The sequence below is a fragment of the Melopsittacus undulatus genome, chromosome 4 (genome assembly GCF_012275295.1).
Source record: "Melopsittacus undulatus isolate bMelUnd1 chromosome 4, bMelUnd1.mat.Z, whole genome shotgun sequence".
Classification (NCBI taxonomy): domain Eukaryota; kingdom Metazoa; phylum Chordata; class Aves; order Psittaciformes; family Psittaculidae; genus Melopsittacus; species Melopsittacus undulatus.
Genome location: NC_047530.1, coordinates 81461163 through 81477939, shown reverse-complemented (window position 1 = coordinate 81477939; position 16777 = coordinate 81461163). Strand labels below are relative to the sequence as shown.

The 16777-nt window shown below is 38.3% G+C and overlaps 1 protein-coding gene across 1 annotated transcript; it reads right to left on the bottom strand.

Moving 5' to 3' along the window:
* Window positions 1–1144: 1144 nt before the first annotated feature.
* DDX18 (DEAD-box helicase 18) lies at window positions 1145–15386 on the bottom strand. The gene is made up of 14 exons (XM_034061901.1): window positions 15181–15386; window positions 14880–15074; window positions 13742–13879; window positions 13114–13249; window positions 12519–12619; window positions 12222–12421; window positions 12024–12138; window positions 10766–10905; window positions 9074–9235; window positions 7874–8026; window positions 7020–7133; window positions 6253–6309; window positions 4775–4952; window positions 1145–4134 (listed from the first exon to the last, which is right to left on the bottom strand). Exons 1-14 carry the CDS (start codon window positions 15296–15298, stop codon window positions 3992–3994), a joined length of 1950 nt encoding a protein of 649 aa, XP_033917792.1. The 5' UTR covers window positions 15299–15386; the 3' UTR covers window positions 1145–3991.
* Window positions 15387–16777: the final 1391 nt, after the last annotated feature.

Here is a 16777-nt window from a genome sequence, read left to right as displayed (position 1 = left end):
ACATTTCACTATTTCGCTAAGTTTCCCGCTACCACAATTAAGATAGGAATGTAAAGATATAAGTGAATAAAATTTCCATGGAAAAATGATTTTACTGGTTTTGTGGTTTTGTTTGGGTTTTGTTTGTTTCATGTTTAAAGCAATGTCATTTTGGGATTACATTTATGCTCTTAAATTACATTTTGTAGGTATTAGTGTTACTATGTATCATCATAAATTCATTCTCAGGTCTCTTAATAACAATCAGAGCAAGGTGCTGGGCAAAACAAGACTGAAGTCTGTTTTCTCTTCCCATACAGAAAGGGTTTTATTAATTAGAAATGACAATGTACCAAGAACACTTATCCAGAGGTTATAAAGAGGACTCAATAGTTCTACAAATTCACATGGTCAACCCCTGAGTGAACATCTAGGTTTAGTTATGTCAAGGAATACATTTAATATTCTTGTAATTCTCAGTATTTACAGGTGATTGCAACCACTCATAGACAAGCTTAGAAAGCCCTGAGTGGCTAAACATCCTCAGATGACAGCCAAAAGAGGAGCATTTGGAAGAAGGTTTGGAACTGTTATACAAGATTTTACAGAGCCTATCATTTTCTTTTTAATTCTGGCCAACTTGGAAAAAATAGTACATAGCTATGTTTCTCAGTGCTGTAGCTCACAAAAGTGTTTGGGAAGATGAACTGCTATTGTAGAGGATGCTCAGATACTTTTTTGAGAGGTGAGTGCAGTTCTTAAGCTGCATGACACCGATATAACAAAGCGAGTGTGTGTCTAGAGAGCACCCCAATTTTCCATTTGTCTTCCATTCTCTTAATGGCACCCTTCCTCTACCTCTTCTCACAACTCCATATCAAAAGTTTATTGTGGTGGCTAAGAGGAGAAAAATAAAAAAGGTAATCTCTTCCCACGTGGCTGTGCAATAAAGAGATTTGACACAAGCAACATTATAGTATTTATGACTTTGATTCAAGCCAGCAATTTTTTTAGAAGAACATTCCAGTTCAAGAGGCTGGATTCTTACTGTCAGGGCTCAAAATCTTCTATAAATCTAGAGCAAACAAAAGCATTGCAAACAATTACATGAGTTCTCCTGTCAAGCCAAGCAGCTAAAATCTTGAGAAAATCAAGCTAGTAGAAGTCAGGAGCAAAGGACAGATTTTATTCTGCATGCTTTAGCCAGTTGATTCTAGACTTATTTCAGCATTGTTTAGTTTGCAAAAAACCAACCAACCAAACAGCAACCAGCCCACCTTTTAAGCACTAATAACTGACTCTTTTCTAGTTGTTAGATCTCCATAAAACCCCTTGCAAGTTTTGATAGGATTGAAGTAGCTGGACAACTATCTCCTAGGCAGAATGGTGGTAGAAGTTACAGACCTGTGCTCTGTCCTGTAAGTACAATACCTTCCTCCATAGTGACAAATTGGAGACCTCTACTAAAATGTTATTTTGTGTTTTGTTTAATCATGTTCTTTTCGTCCTTCCCGTGAGAGCTTGCTTCCTCTGACCTCAGATTACTGGCTTGAAAGCAAATCTTTTAGTTTCTAAAGCTTTGGTAGGTTACTTAAATTGAGCTGTCAACTCATTCATGAAACAAAAAGACTAATTACTGTCAAAATATAAACCTATTTACAGCAGATCAAAGTAGGTAATACCCTTTTCTCAAGTGTTCTTGCTCTACACTGTCAATAAACTTGCCCTCAATCTGTGACATTCACTCTGAAAAATTTGATGGCAACACTTTCTGACTAGTCTTGTGCTTGTAACTCGGCAGCATTATGGCACAGAAAATTCGTATAGTGACAAGATTTTTCATGATTATGAGCAGTAGCTTGGCAATGGAATTCTCCTTTATGGGCCTGTTCCAAGAACTGTCAGAAAAATCTTCCTGTTCAAGCAGGACAGTTTTGATCACCCCCTTAAGTGGTTTAAAGGGTCCAATTTCTTTGTCAAGGTTCTCAGAAAAAGAAGGCAATTTCTCAAGGCACATGATATTAGTCCCTAGCCTATCAATCACTGTTATGAGACAAGCCTTGAGAATCTGATGGCTGAGGTCTATTAACTGCTCACAAGATTGATAACAGGGTAAGGTGCAAAGGAAATGCCGGATTTCCAATCAGCTTGACAATTTTCTAAAGTTCTTGCAACACCATCATAAAATAGATGCTACCTGATACACAGAGATGTTTCATCAAACTGTTTTTCATATATGATTCTATAAGCAAAGAGAAAGGTAACTAACTGCATATGCACAAGCTAGGAAGCTGAAGCTCTTCTCAATTCCCACTTAGTCTCAGCTCAGGAAATCTGGTTAAACAGGAAATCAGTGTGATGTAGCTACTATAGGCTGTGCAGCCATTATACATCTATAATGTTTAAATAAGTGTTTTTTAGGCTAAGCTGGTACTACTCTAGGGAAATACCACACAGTCTTTCAAATACTTCTGTGTATTAGGGTACATAAGAGAACGCAAACCAAATATATCAGGGGGGAATTGTGCAGACTTGTGCCTCCTATCATTAGAAATTGACAATGCCTCAACTCTTTCAAAGAAAATTTAGGCATTTCCCCCCCCCAGGATGATCTATTATGAGGGTAAGAAATAAAGTCTGCCAATGTTTTGCAACACTTCAGTGCACATATCATAGTTTTACATCTGACATATTATTCCAAAAGACCTAAGGAATAACAGTCAATTTGATAGTGGAATAACTACATATGATTTTGTATTCCTCACTGTTCCTGAGTTGTGTTTTAAATCTAAATTAAAAAAAATGCTTTACAGTAACCACATGGGGCCCAGATTTCTGGATTCTGTGACATTTTAGACTTTCTCTGCATTGATGGATGTATCCTTTTTAAACACTACTGCCCACCACCTCTGTAGCCTCAGATTACTTTCCTACAATGGTCAAGCTATGAAAATAATATAATACAGTTACTCTACTTTTGCCTATTCTTTTTATAGCCTTCATTTTGTTGTTTGCAATGTCTATTCCACCCTCTTCCATTTCAGTTTATTTCTCCATCAACATATCGTACTATATTTATACCCCATTTCACTTATCAGGTCTCTCCAGCACCCCAAATCCTGTGGTATTATTTTAAATTTGCCCATTACTGATCTGATAAACTAAGACTAAAAGGCACTTTTATAATTTATGAGAAGCAACGGCAAAAATTCTCACTCCATCAAGGTTATGGAACATTTGAAAAAACATAAATTGAAGCACACGGCCCAGATGATGTTATCTCCTTAATTTTCTTTGCATATTCATAAGAGTACACAAGACATAACCATATGGATAAAGTCAGATTTAAAGAGAACATGAAGGAAAACCAAACATTTCACTAGAATGTTAACATTTTGTCACACTGAAAAGAAACACTGTTAAACATGTCCTATTTTTTTTTTCAATCTTGGACGGTGTACTTGGTATACAGGTACCATGACTGAAATTAATCACAAGCTCATACAGCATTAATTATTTATAGGTATATTCTGTTCCAAAGGGATCTTATATTCTTCTGCATATTTGATGGGCAGAGTTCTGTAGCACTAAAAACCCTTGTAATGATTCATGTGAGCAATTTTTTATCTTACACTGTAATCTGTTCTTGCATTGTCTCCAACAATTTTCAGAGTTGTGCACAGAAAAAAGCGTAGATGTGAAGCAAATTCTTCTATAAACTCTAAAAGTATTTTTAATTTCTTTAATAAAAAACTCTACAGTATTGACTTAAGATAATTATATTCAACTATCTTTTTTTCCTTACAAGCAGCATGGCAGAATTAATTTGCCATATTCTCCCTTTCTGTGTTTAATCTCCCTCCAAAAGTTTTCCTAAAATGAAAAATAAAAAGATGTTCCCAGAAACAAAACCACAAAAAAAAATCTAAAAACGTGATTAGAGCAGTTTAAATTGTAAGTAAATGCCATATAGTTTTGATCAAGGTAGTCTGTATGAATGCCACAAGCCATTTTAACGAGAAAACTGACGATGGTCTGATTTCTTGTTAATGTGCTTGAAGATTTTAGCTTTGTGGACGCTCTTCGCTTTCTGGTAACCAAATCCCCCACCTCCACCTCTTTTCTGCAGTCTTCTGCCATGGTTGCTGTTCACATCTGGAATTTTATTGGTTAAAGAACTTAAAAAGGAATCATTTGAAATGTTGCTTTTTAGATACTGTAAAGGTTATTAATGTGAGAAAATATAGCAGTATTATACAAAAAGTTGCATTGCATAACTACAGGCAAAACGAGAACTTTGTGCCTGTGGTGCTAAATAAGGCTTTTAATTCCTTCAGTTGTCCAAAAAAGTTGGCCAAAGTACTTCTGCTTCCAATTCCATCCACTGGCAAGTTTGACAATAATCTATAGTGTCTCCTATTTTATGCTTTTGCCCTCTATTTCTATACTCCATAATTATGGAACTTAAGCATGTACCTTTCAGTGAAAACAGTAACACATGGAAAACGGTACTCTAGAACACATTTGCAGGTATACATTCCAGCACCTGCTACCCCCCAGCAACTGAATCACATGCAGCATCTACATTCTCTAAAACATAGATGTTTGTAGGCAATTTTTGCAGTTATAGTATTTGCTACTTAATATACTTTTAAAATACACTACTGTTGGAGCACAGGACATTTATGTGATAATAACAAAATCAGAATTTGAAGTTGCACAGGAACTTCAGGAAGTTGCATTTAACATGTATAACACAGAAATACAGTTTTTAAACACTGCAGTAAAAGGATACTGAGGTCAACAAACGGAGGAACTTTAAAACCAAATGAAAGGCTGACTTTGGGAAGATCCAAGTTATTGACATTATAGATCTGCTTCAGAGAATGGGAGTCATAAGCTCTAATGTAAGCTTTGTATGCTTCCTGGGCTGACTTGTGAAGAAAGTAATTCTTCTCAATCAGTTTTTCCAGCTGGTGAGGAGGGAAAAAAAAACAAAACCAAAACAAAACAAGAGACATATCCAGTTATAGCTGTAACAAATGTAAAATTATATTCAAGCAGATTATTTACTGTGGGTGTTGCAGTGACATTCACTGGTCACTTTGGCAAAACTGCCCTGTGACAGCGGAATGCACGTACATGTATCAGAATGCTTTTATAAACGGGGGGGGGGAATTTTTTTTTTGTACTGAAACTGAATTACAGTACAAAGCCTCAGCAATGTACAAATTTACAGAAATATTAAATTGGGTTGTCCCAGACAGGTTAATCAAGGAGTATTCAACTACAGCCACACCATAAAACTATGTGTATTCAGAACTAATGGGCAATGACTGTGTAATTTTAAGTCACACATCTAAAATGTACAATTCCATGTAACTCTATATGTAGTCTTACGGTGCAAATGCATTGTAAAATCAGCAGTATTAATTCTAAGACAAAAATGCAGATGCAATAGTGTAGACATCTTATTTGTTGCAGTCTAAGTTCCCAATGCTCTTTAGATCCAGGTATCTCATTTGATGTTTAGCTTATGTTAATTCAGCATACTAAGTTATGCTGGACATCATTACTTTGTAATTATTCTTAACTAGGAACCTCTTCACTGCCTCTTATACTTGTTACTTCAAATTTAAGTTACTGCAAAGAAGCTTTACAGCACTCTTACCAGAAGAATAAGTCACACAACTAAATAATAGAAATTCACATCTAAAGAACTATCTACGTCATTCTATTCAACTTTATGTTCCATGGCTATTTTTGTATCACTGCAGCACAAAACAGGCCAAGCTGATGTTGGGCTTTATTAAAACCAGATAGTTAAAAATATACCTGGGATGTATGTTGACATCTCTAAGTATTGGTACTGCATCTCTTTCTGCTCACAGAAGTCTGAATACATAATCTTATAAAACATATGTTGCTCACAGTTAATCTGAACATATGTAACTATGCAGTAAAAGCTGCCAAAAACTTGTTTGCTCTGCCAGACAAGAACACCTCTTCAAAAGCTGAAGGCACGTTGAGATCACTGTGCTTTTGCAAGATAATGTGAAAAACTAATACTTACAAGACAATCTGTACTGTGTAATGATGTAAATTTAGTGCTAGATATTAAAATTAATCTTTCATTTCTAAACCTTTTATTGCTTTACTGTTACCAAGATACAATATAATGGGAGGATTTTCTAAACTACTTAAGACTAGCTGTCTTCATGTAAATTATTACACAAATATGCAGACTAACTGTAGTATAAAGTGATTTCATACCTGAGACTGGATGTCTGAAATTTTTGACCAAGAAAATTCAAATTCACTTAATGGTACCTTAAAAAAAAATAAATTATACTGTAAACAGTGAATGTGCTTAAGACAGAAGACAAATAGAAAAAGACCTCCTGTATAACCGAAGATTAATTTTTTAATACCCCAGCTGTACCTGTAAGGAGCTTTCACATCAATATGCCAGTATAATACTCTACCTTAAATGAAATGAGTAAAGATGCTCAGTATGACACTGTTACCACTTTAGCTTTGCTTTAGAAGCTATACCACTTTAGTTATTAAGTGTCAAAACTGTAGTGTAAAGAAGCCCATGAGGAGAACAACCAAGAAACTATGTGCAGTTCTGCCACATTAGAATGATTATATTTAGAAGCTGGCTGCACTTCTGGAATTAAACAAAATGCAGCTGATACTGAATAGAAAAAAATAAAAACTGCACAAGCAATATCCTGGTTTTAATTTCCTCTGGGTGGTCAAATTCCCAGTATGCTTTCACAGACAAGTCATAGGAAATTTATTTATTTATTAGTAACACAAGTTACACAGTTGCAAGGCAACTATAAATACACTCAGTATTTACCTTTGTGCTGCTGACTTCAGACTTCAAGACAGTTGTCAGTTAAACATTTTCTAAGCAACAGAATTTTTGCTTTAAAAAATTAACGTTAATTAAACATTTACATTTTTTGCCTTTAAAAACCTGTTGCACAGGAAGAAAAAAAAAAATTAAAAATTCTAGACATAAGGTTTACCCTTGCTTGTTTTAAGTAACGAAGAAAGCCCAGTTCTTCTGGTCGTAAAATGAGCAGAGCATGCCCTCTACCATTTATACCTCTGGCAGTTCTACCAACACGATGAATATATTCCTTTTGGAAAGAGTAAGAAACAGAAAGTCCAATCAGTATTTCAAACACATAAACAAACAACTCTCCCCCTCCCAATTTATCATTAATATAGTGTAATGCATCATCCATTATTTTTAAAGACCACTTTAAATGACACATGGATGAGAGAAAGCAAGTGCTGGAGATTCACCGCATTAATTAGGCTGAGACCCGATTAATTTAACAGAATCCCTGCCTAGAAATATTTTACCTTTTATTAAAGAATAAAAATCTTAAGTCTACTATAACTGAAAGTAAAACTTTGCTTTTGGTGTACTTGCTCTGTTTGTTTGTCAACTTGTCTCTGTTTTGTTTGAGTTTTGCTTGTTTACACTGGACATTTATTCAAGTAAGAATACTTTTAAATACAAATTCAATTTCCACTGGAAAAGCTGTGAGTCTTCTGAGTCTTCACTCAGGGATACATATATAAACTCATACTCCTCCTGAGAACTGTTTTGGTGTTTAGCCAATTAGATTTTACATTAATTTAACAGCACAAAGAATAAGATTTTTAAATGCAACTCTCAAAATGGTAATGAAGGTCTCAGCTAGGTGCAGCATTTCCCAGGAGCTGACAAAGTGGCAGAAATCAGCAGCTAGATTTGAACATGGCTGAATCCTGCAGAAGTTTCAGCAGCAGTTTCAGCTTTTCTCTGCAACAATGTTTGTAGCTAGGATTGGATTTGTTGCTTTCAAGTTTCTCTGTTGCCTTAACTTACTTTTGGATCATCTGGAGGGTCATACTGGACAATCCAGTCAACTTCAGGAATATCCAGTCCTCTGGCAGCTACATCAGTGCACAACAGTATTCCAGATTCTGCATTACAGAACTGGAAAAATGTTGTAGTACGTTTGGTTTGTTTCTGCTTGCCCTAAGAGGAAACAAACACATTAAGGATGAAATATTAACTAAAAAAAGTTTATCAACAAATAATAAAAAAAATAATCTGCCCACTTGTAAGCTTAAATCTACCTTCTCATTTCACATACAGTACCACTGCCAAAACCAGAAAATAATTTGGGCCAGCTCTGCGTATCATGGGCTTCTACAGATCAAGCAGGACTATTCTGCAGTTGAGAAACAATGCTACCAGTCAACAGCACAGAGCTATAAGTAGTGGTATCTCTGAGAGATTACAGTCTATCTTCCAAAGCATTAAAAATTTGGTTGCATAAATATTCTTTTCAAGAGAGCTGCTAAATGCCTGAAGTTCAGAAAAAGACACTTGCAAGTGTAACAATACGTTACATAAATTACAAGTTAAACAAAACCAACCAACCAACCATACTTAGAACAGTTCTATCAAAATATAGCTAAAAAAAATCCAAAATAACAAAACAAGAAAAGGACATTCATGGTCAGCTGTAACTGTTTCCTAAAATTTCAGTTAATTCTTTCTTCTAAATTATGCATTTTGTGGTTTTCACAAAAAAAAAAAAAGAAGCCAAAAAACCCCCCAAACAACCAACCAAAACCAACCACGTTTTAAAATACTCATCCAAATGATAAAAATTGGAATAGTAAATCCAAACATCACCCTGGTCTTAGAAGAAGCACCCAACACTTCAGGGATTAGAGAGTTTGGATTCCTCTGAAAACAGCTTTGCTCCACAAATTGAGCTTTAGTGCTTGAAAGGCAACCTCTTGGAAGAAAAGAGAAAGCCTTCTACACACAGAGCATAAATTAACATCAGTGTTTAGCCCTTGACTAGAAAGCAGCAAGATTAACAATGTTGAAGTGGTGTTATTACATAGTCCTTGCTTTATTTCCTTTCTCTACAGACTAATCAAGACCATCAGTTTTCTGAGCAGGGTATCTGCCTATTAGAAACTGGACTGAAATAAAAAAGGCAAATCTAAGGTCAGTAACAGCTTACAGGTACTATCAGATAAATTAATCAATTAATAAAATACTTACATGAATGGCCAAAACAGGCAAATCAATATAGTTGAGTAATTCATAGTGGTATTTTACTGACATACATGATGAAAAAAATACCATTAGTTTCTTCTTGCGGTTCTTCTTAAGGAATGTGAAGAGCAGAAGGAATCTTTTCTCAGATGGACACACTACATATCCCTGGAAAAGTTTTAAATATTGTTAAATAAAATAGTACAGAACAAACTTTTGCTTCAATATAATTTGCTTTGCAATACAGTTACATTAAGGAATTGTTAGGTAGTGAAACAAACATGCCAAATAGTTAATTTTTCCAGCTGCAGTGGGCCAAACCATTTGATCTGTCGTCTGTTCCTTACCTTGGTATATGGAATTCCTAAAGATGATGAACTTGGTAAGAAGCTTACTGTACTAACTTGAAATATGGAGAAGTAATATGTAATTCTCCAAACTAATGTAAATTCAGTGAGAAATAATTAGTTTATACAATAAAAATGCATTTCAAACACTTTGAATTACTGACACTAGGAATGAAAAAAACTGCATAGGGTTCTTAGTATTTCTATACGATTTCAAGACTTTCATTTTACAGAAGTTTTGCTACTGGCTTGCTCTTTTTTAAGGTAATACACAGCTACCGGGAATTTTATTAGTAACATTATGTCAACTGCACAAACAGAGAAATTGCTATTATCTTGAAACAACAATGAAACAGATCTGAAGTGCGCATATATACATGTAGTCAGTAACATGGAAAATACAGTTAAAAAGACAACTGGATCTGTGTATGTAATACAGACAAGAAAAAAATCTAAAAACTATATTAGTATTTCTGAGTTTTTAGACCATCTGTCCTTCAAACATTGACTAGATGCATGTAACTTACTCTCTAGTTAGCAGATGGAATACAACCCTTTTGGCAAACAATAGCTTTTGTCCATTAGGATGGTAAATCATAGAATAGTTAGGATTGGAAAGGACCTCAAGATCATCTAGTTCCAACCCCTCTGCCATGGGCAGGGACACCTCACACTAAACCATATCACCCAAGGCTTCATCCAACCTGGTCTTGAACACTGACAGGGATGGAGCATTCACTACCTCCCTGGGCAACCCATTCCAGTACCTCACCACCCTAACAGTAAAGAATTTCTTCCTTATATCCAATCTAAACCTCCCGTTTAAGTTTCAACCCATTACCCCTTGTCCTATCACTACAGTCCCTAATGAAGAGTCCCTCACCAGCATCCCTGTAGGCCCCCTTCAAATACTGGAAGGCTGCTATGAGGTCTCCACGCAGCCTTCTCTTCTCCAGGCTCAACAGCCCCAACTTTCTCGGCCTGTCTTCGTATGGGAGGTGCTCCAGTCCCCTGATCATCCTCGTGGCACTCCTCTGGACTTGTTATAAAAGTACCATGTCCTTTTTATGTTGAGGACACCAGAACTGAACACAATACTCCAAGTGAGGTCTCACGAGAGCAGAGTAGAGGGGCAGGAGCACCTCCTTCAACCTGCTGGTCACGCTCCTTTTGATGCAGCCGAGGATATGGTTGGCTTTCTGGGCTGTGAGTGCACACTGCTGGCTCATGTTCATTTTCTCATTGACTAACACCCCCAAGTCCTTGAAGACAGTGTTTGTACAGTCCAGTTAAAACCACATAGGACCTGGTACGTTCACAGATCATACCCCTGTTAACACTTGCGTTTTACCTGTTCAAGACCATCTACTGTTGCAGTCTCCTTATTATCATCAACCCCAACATAGAGCGGCTCTTTCTTCAGAGAGATCTTTGCCAGGTCTTCAACCTTTCTGGTTTGTGTAGCAGAAAAAAGCATCGTCTGTCTGCGCTCTGAAAAAATATTTATTTTGAAAGGCAGCCTCATTTTAAGAAGAATTCAAACAGCAAGACCATAAAATCTCCAGCTGCAAACTTCCCTGAGCAAGCTGTCTACTTTTTTTTCCAATTAAATTCTAATTGAAACATACTTATACTGACAAAGACAGGTATAGTTGTGTTATGGATTGTACAGGATGTTTATTTAGCTATCAAAACACAACATTCTTTCTGCCTGGGAAAACGTTTATTATCACTTGCACTCCAATTTAGACACAAAAGAATGATTTAAATAGAGATTGACCTTGTAATTCTAACTATAGTGATTTAATTCCCATGAATACAAAAAATTTCTTTAAAAATCATGGAGACATTGTGTGAGAAAAAAACCTTACCAAAACTAAGGTGCATTGCTACTGTTTGTCTTGCAAAATCAGTCTAGATCATACATCTTTGTGCATATGCTATTTAGTCACATGGCAGTATGTCTGTACAGAACCTCAGTGACTTCAATGCTCTTACTGCAGGTGCAGGACACCCCCTGCCTGCCTGTCGTCACTGTGTTCAAATACATATCCTGATCCTCTTATCTTTTTCTTGTTATATGAGTACATGGAAAATGCAGACCAAGCCTGTTCCATTTCACAACTGCAAGAACAGTAGAAACTGTTCTTGCCAAACAACCTGGAATAAATAAATGAAAAATTGGGGAAAGAAAATTTTTAAGGTAAATACTTAAAACTTCCTTAAGATACTGTTCTTGGACGTATGAAGAAAATTTCAACTGCAATCAGAAAACCTTTTTCATTATATACAAACATTAAGAAGTAATGAGTTATAGAAAATAAATGGGCAGAGGAAGATGAATGAGAGTATGTAAATATTAAACTAAAAGATCTTACACAAATGGAATTATATCCCTAAAGTGCATATGAAAACTCTGTCCTTCAGATAAATGATGTTAAATAAAGTAAAATATACTAGCTATCAGAAAAAAATGACTGAGTAAGACAATGACTCCGAAGTGCATTTACAGAACTATAAAAATTAGTGACTTTCCTTACAATAAGTGAGCCATAAAGGAGACATAATGTTAGTCAAGTGATTTCCAGGAAAGACTTTTTTTTCCTTACTTGGTAGAAGTTTTATGATCTGTTTCATTTCTTCTTCAAATCCAACTTCCAAGATACGATCCGCCTCATCAATTACCAAACACTGCAAGTTCTTATACATGAAACCTGGAGTGTTCTAGATGAACAAATATAGTCAGACAGGTACAGGAGCTTTATTATGTTTTAACAGATCAAATTAGACATCAATATTTTATCTACCTGCATGTGATCCAGCAGTCTTCCTGGTGTTGCTACAATGATGTTGATTCCATTGCCAAGTTTCTGTGCTTCTGCTGATCTGTTACTGCCCCCCATTATCAGACCATATGTGTGAACGTGATGATTCATCAGTTCTTTAAGAACTCCGTAGGTTTGCATAGCAAGCTCTCGAGTAGGAGAGAGAATAATAACACCCGTTCCTAAAAAATACAAATTATTACTCATCCAGTTCCCCTCCTAGCTGTCCCTAAATGTCAGTGTCACAGTAAAATTCAGCTGTGAAATACAGAGTCTTACCATTTCTAGGCATGAATTTCAGCTTATAGATGAGCTCTACTGCAGGAATAAGAAATGCAAGTGTTTTGCCACTGCCTGTTTTTGCAGCTGCTAAAATATCCCTGTATGCAGCAAAGTTAGAAAAAGAAGCATTTAGTTGAGTATACAGAGGAAACAACAATCATATTTTGAACAATCATATGTTGCCATACAAAAACCTAATGTAGCTTAAACGAAACCAGAATAGTTGGTACTAAGAGCTTGGTGGCAGATGGTCTTGGACAGCAATTGGTCACTATGACACTAGTGACAGTGTCTTTGAGACAAGACCAGTGAAAACACTTCCCAGCTTTCAAAAGCAAATACAGAGCAGTTCCTATGAGCTTACCCTAAGTATCTGTTCACACTCAACATTTATAAAATTAGTTAACCTGTATTACTGTCTATATGAGAACATACGGAGAAAAAAAAAACAACAAAAAACCCCAAAACAAAGCAAAAACCAAACCCACAGCAGCTTAGCTACAGAAAAGTTAAAGTTAATATATTTAGCTTCCCAGCAAAATTTACACAACATTTCAGGTCAATATCATGATTAAAAAGCTGTATTTCTTACCTGCCTTCCAGAAGTGGCTTAATACTTTTATGCTGAATTTCAGTCATGTGTGTAAAACCCATGTCATTTATGCCTTTCAATGTATTTTCACTGACAACACCGGCCAGAGAAGTAAAAGAATTGTCTTCAAAAGCACCTGAAGGGAGTGGGGGAAATAAAAAATATTCAAACTTAATGTCTTCAGTTTCATCTGTCCTCTGAGATTAGGCAGACAAAACTGACCTAGATTAAAAAAAAAAAAAAAAAAAAAGAATCAAAGGAATTTTTTGTATTCCTTTCTACCATAAAGTCTGAAGACACTGCCAAAATACTCTCTATTAATGAGTTCCTCAGACTATTACACAATATACACAAATACACTGCTCCTCCATTGTGCTCTTCATTGACTTTTTGCTCTGCAATTAAATGTGTATGTTTTAAAGCAGATGTTAACTAGCAATTTTAAGACTAATAGGAATGTGTATATAATGCAGATTTCAAAGGACAGGTACTGAGGAACAGCTGTACAGTCAACAGTGTCACATCGCCTGTACTCCAGCACATGGCTTACAAAGCTAACCTGAAAACTGCAACTTGCTCTGGAAGAGACAGATTTTTGTACAGGCATGAAAAAGCAAAAACCAGATACCTGTTACACCTAGTGGTAAACTAGGAACTTCATCCTCCTCCCCCTCCTCCTCTTTCTTCTCTCCAGAATCCTGCTTTTCTTCATCTTTTACCTTGGCAGATTCATCTTCTTCAGTTTTTGCTTTTTTAGTTTCTGTACCTAGAACATTGTTTTACAGAAGGCAAGTCAGAGATATGAAAAACCTGTTCATCATTACAAGCTGTTCCAGACAAGTGAATTTCTTTAGTCTGTAAACCACGCACAAATGTCTTGCTTTTTCATGGAAAGGGCAGAAGAAGGTGGCAAGGTTTCTAGGGAACCTTCTGAGGCAGAGCACAGAAAAACTCCTAAATTCCTTCTACAATCCACTTCCCATAGTAAAACAATTAAGCTTTATGTATATTCTACGACATTCTCTATAGAAACAAGTTAAGATATTCTTAAACTTCAGTTACAAAATCCTTTCCTATCTGTAATGCAGACATCAAGTTTTCAACTCAGTTTGTGCTCAGGACATGTGATACATAATGTCTCTGTCCTGAGTACCCGAATCCTCAGAGCATGAAAGTACCTCTTCATATTCATAACCATAGTGTCACAAAAATCAAATACATCAGGGATAAAAAATTCAGATATATATATGTGTATCTATACATACACAGATAAAAATATATACAAATTTAGCAATATTTATGGGATGCAATTCTTTGGGCTAGTTGCCCAGTAAGCTTTAGTTTCATAATACACATATGTTACCAAAGGTTGGATGCGTTGCTAAAAGACCACACTGGCTGCACATCCAAGGACAGGAAGCACCATAAAATCTCTCAAAGCTCTGCTATGAAAGACGGCAAATATATATTTGCTTAATAAACAAACAAAACATCCATACTTAATGTTACAAAGCACAATCCTATGCAACAACTGTCTGCTATCAGTTTAGCATGTATTAGAGTTCATATATTACAACTGGAGTAAACCCGGCAATACTGAAGACCTCCAGGGCTTTAAAGCATAGCCCATACCACCGCAAGGGCCTTCTCACTGCCCAGCCGACGGATCGGCTCCTACATAGCGGAAAACGAAAGCAAACGCTTTTGTAGGTCTGCAAGAGTAACCCAGCCCTGGGAGGCAAGCTGTGTTCGTTACGTTAACCCACCTTCCTCCACAGCAGCCGCTGCCGCTTTCCTCTTTTTCTTCTTCTTCCTCTTCCCCTGCCCGTCGCGGGGCCCGGCTCCATCCGCGCCGTCCCCGCTTGCCGCCGCCGCGTCTGCTTCAGGGGCCGCCGCCGCTTCCTCCACCTCCTCCTCCTCCTCCGGAGGGCCCTGCGATGCCGCCTCGCCCGCGGGAGGGACTTTTTGGAGGCAGAAAAGGGGAAAAAATAAACGCAAAGTCAGCGACTGCTCCGCAAGCGCTCAGCCGGTGGAGGCCCCCCACGGCCCTGCCCGGCACTGCCATACCTGCCCCCTCGGCCTCCCGCAGCTTGAGGTTGCGCTGCCGCAGTTTCAGGTTACGCTTGTGGATCTTCCTGCGGAGCAGCCGCATGGGCAAGCTGCTGGCGACGACCGGAGCCGACATCCCACCACCCCACTTCACGATCCCTTCACACGTGGGACAGCAGCACTGTGTGTATGGGCCTGGCCGGAACACCCCGCCGCCCGCGAGGCATGACGGGAGTCCCACAGCGACACCCAGCGGAACGGCGAGACAGAGCCTGCTGTCCCGGACGCCGCCGGGAGGAGAGTACTGGAATACCGGAGTACTGGAGTACCGGAGTACCTCCTATGTCTGTCCTGTTCCTTGCACCTCAAAGCAGCGAGGGCGGGAAAAGACCCGTTTACACTGCGGAGTGGGGGGTCGCCGTCTCCTCCGCATACACCCCGCAGTACCGGTGATGTTGCCTCTGCTCGTGGTTATGATACACGGGTAACCAATGTACAGGGGGGTAATACAGAGAAATTGTACAAGGGAGTTAAAGGAATTCCTTTGCTTAAACAAAAGTCTTGTCTGTCCTAAGTACCTGCCATTGCCATCTTGCCAAGGCATTGATTACTGCTGGAGGGGAAGAAACAGATGCTAATTCTACTGACAAAAGCAGATGAAAGGTCCTGCTGATAGGCGGCAGGAGAGGCAGACTGGGTGACCAAGCCTTAAGACCATGACAAAAGCACAGGTGTTGGGTCCTACTGATAAGCGGCAGGAGAAGCAGACTGGGCGCCGACTAACCCTAAATCCATGTCTGAAGATTAAAAGGTGTAAAGGTTAAGAAGAGGAAGACTCATTTACTTCATCTTGAAGACCCCTGCCCACAGGAGGAAGACTCATTTACTTCATCCTGAGACCCCTGCCCATGATCAGAAGGGGCACTGCGCAAGTGCAAAGGACCTTCTGGCTCATTATAATACGAAGCGGGGATAGATAATACATATGTATAGGCAGATTGAGCAACCTCATGTCTATGTACACCTTAAGAGAATAAATGTAAAGGGACAACAACCCTGAGGGGTGCATGCTTTGCAGGAGCTATCCCCATGCACCTCAGCGCTGAATAAAAGCATACCTACTTTACAACTTTAACTAGTTGTGGAGTCTATCCGCGCATCAGTTACAGGTGTTTAACTGCAAATGGGAGTAAGAAGCACTCCCTAGAATCCACCTGGGGGATTCGTACCTCCGGGAGAAGTGGACTGGGGACACCCCGCATGTCCTCTTGTGTGCTGGCCAGAGGGGCTGGGGACACCGCTATGTAACTCCGTAATCACCGTGCAGGCCCCAAACTGTAGGCAGCGGCTGAAAGTGGTGATCCCCACAGCTGCTGGCTCTGGTGGCATCCCCTGGGGATGCAGCATGTAGCAGTGCAAACTTTCATGCTACTTCCAGCACAAAAACTGGTGAAACTTTCAGACTTGCAGAATCCCCAGCACCAACCCTGTGGATAGAGTTCACAGCCGTGACTTCAGTGATATCCTGCACCTTTGTCAGTCACCTCATCTGCTGTCTGTTCCTCCTGATGGGTGCAAAGAACATGGAAATCCCCTGGACTCTCACCAGCCTGGC

Bases quoted from the DNA above. Each gene is read 5' to 3' on its own strand.
- DDX18 (XM_034061901.1), bottom strand. From the start codon at position 15,298: ATGTCGGCTCCGGTCGTCGCCAGCAGCTTGCCCATGCGGCTGCTCCGC. The intron at 15,075-15,180 runs GTATGGCAGTGC...GCCTCCAAAAAG, and splicing joins GCGGGAGGCCGAGGGGGCAG to TCCCTCCCGCGGGCGAGGCG. The intron at 12,139-12,221 runs GTAGATAAAATA...TTGTTCATCTAG, and splicing joins GACTGCTGGATCACATGCAG to AACACTCCAGGTTTCATGTA.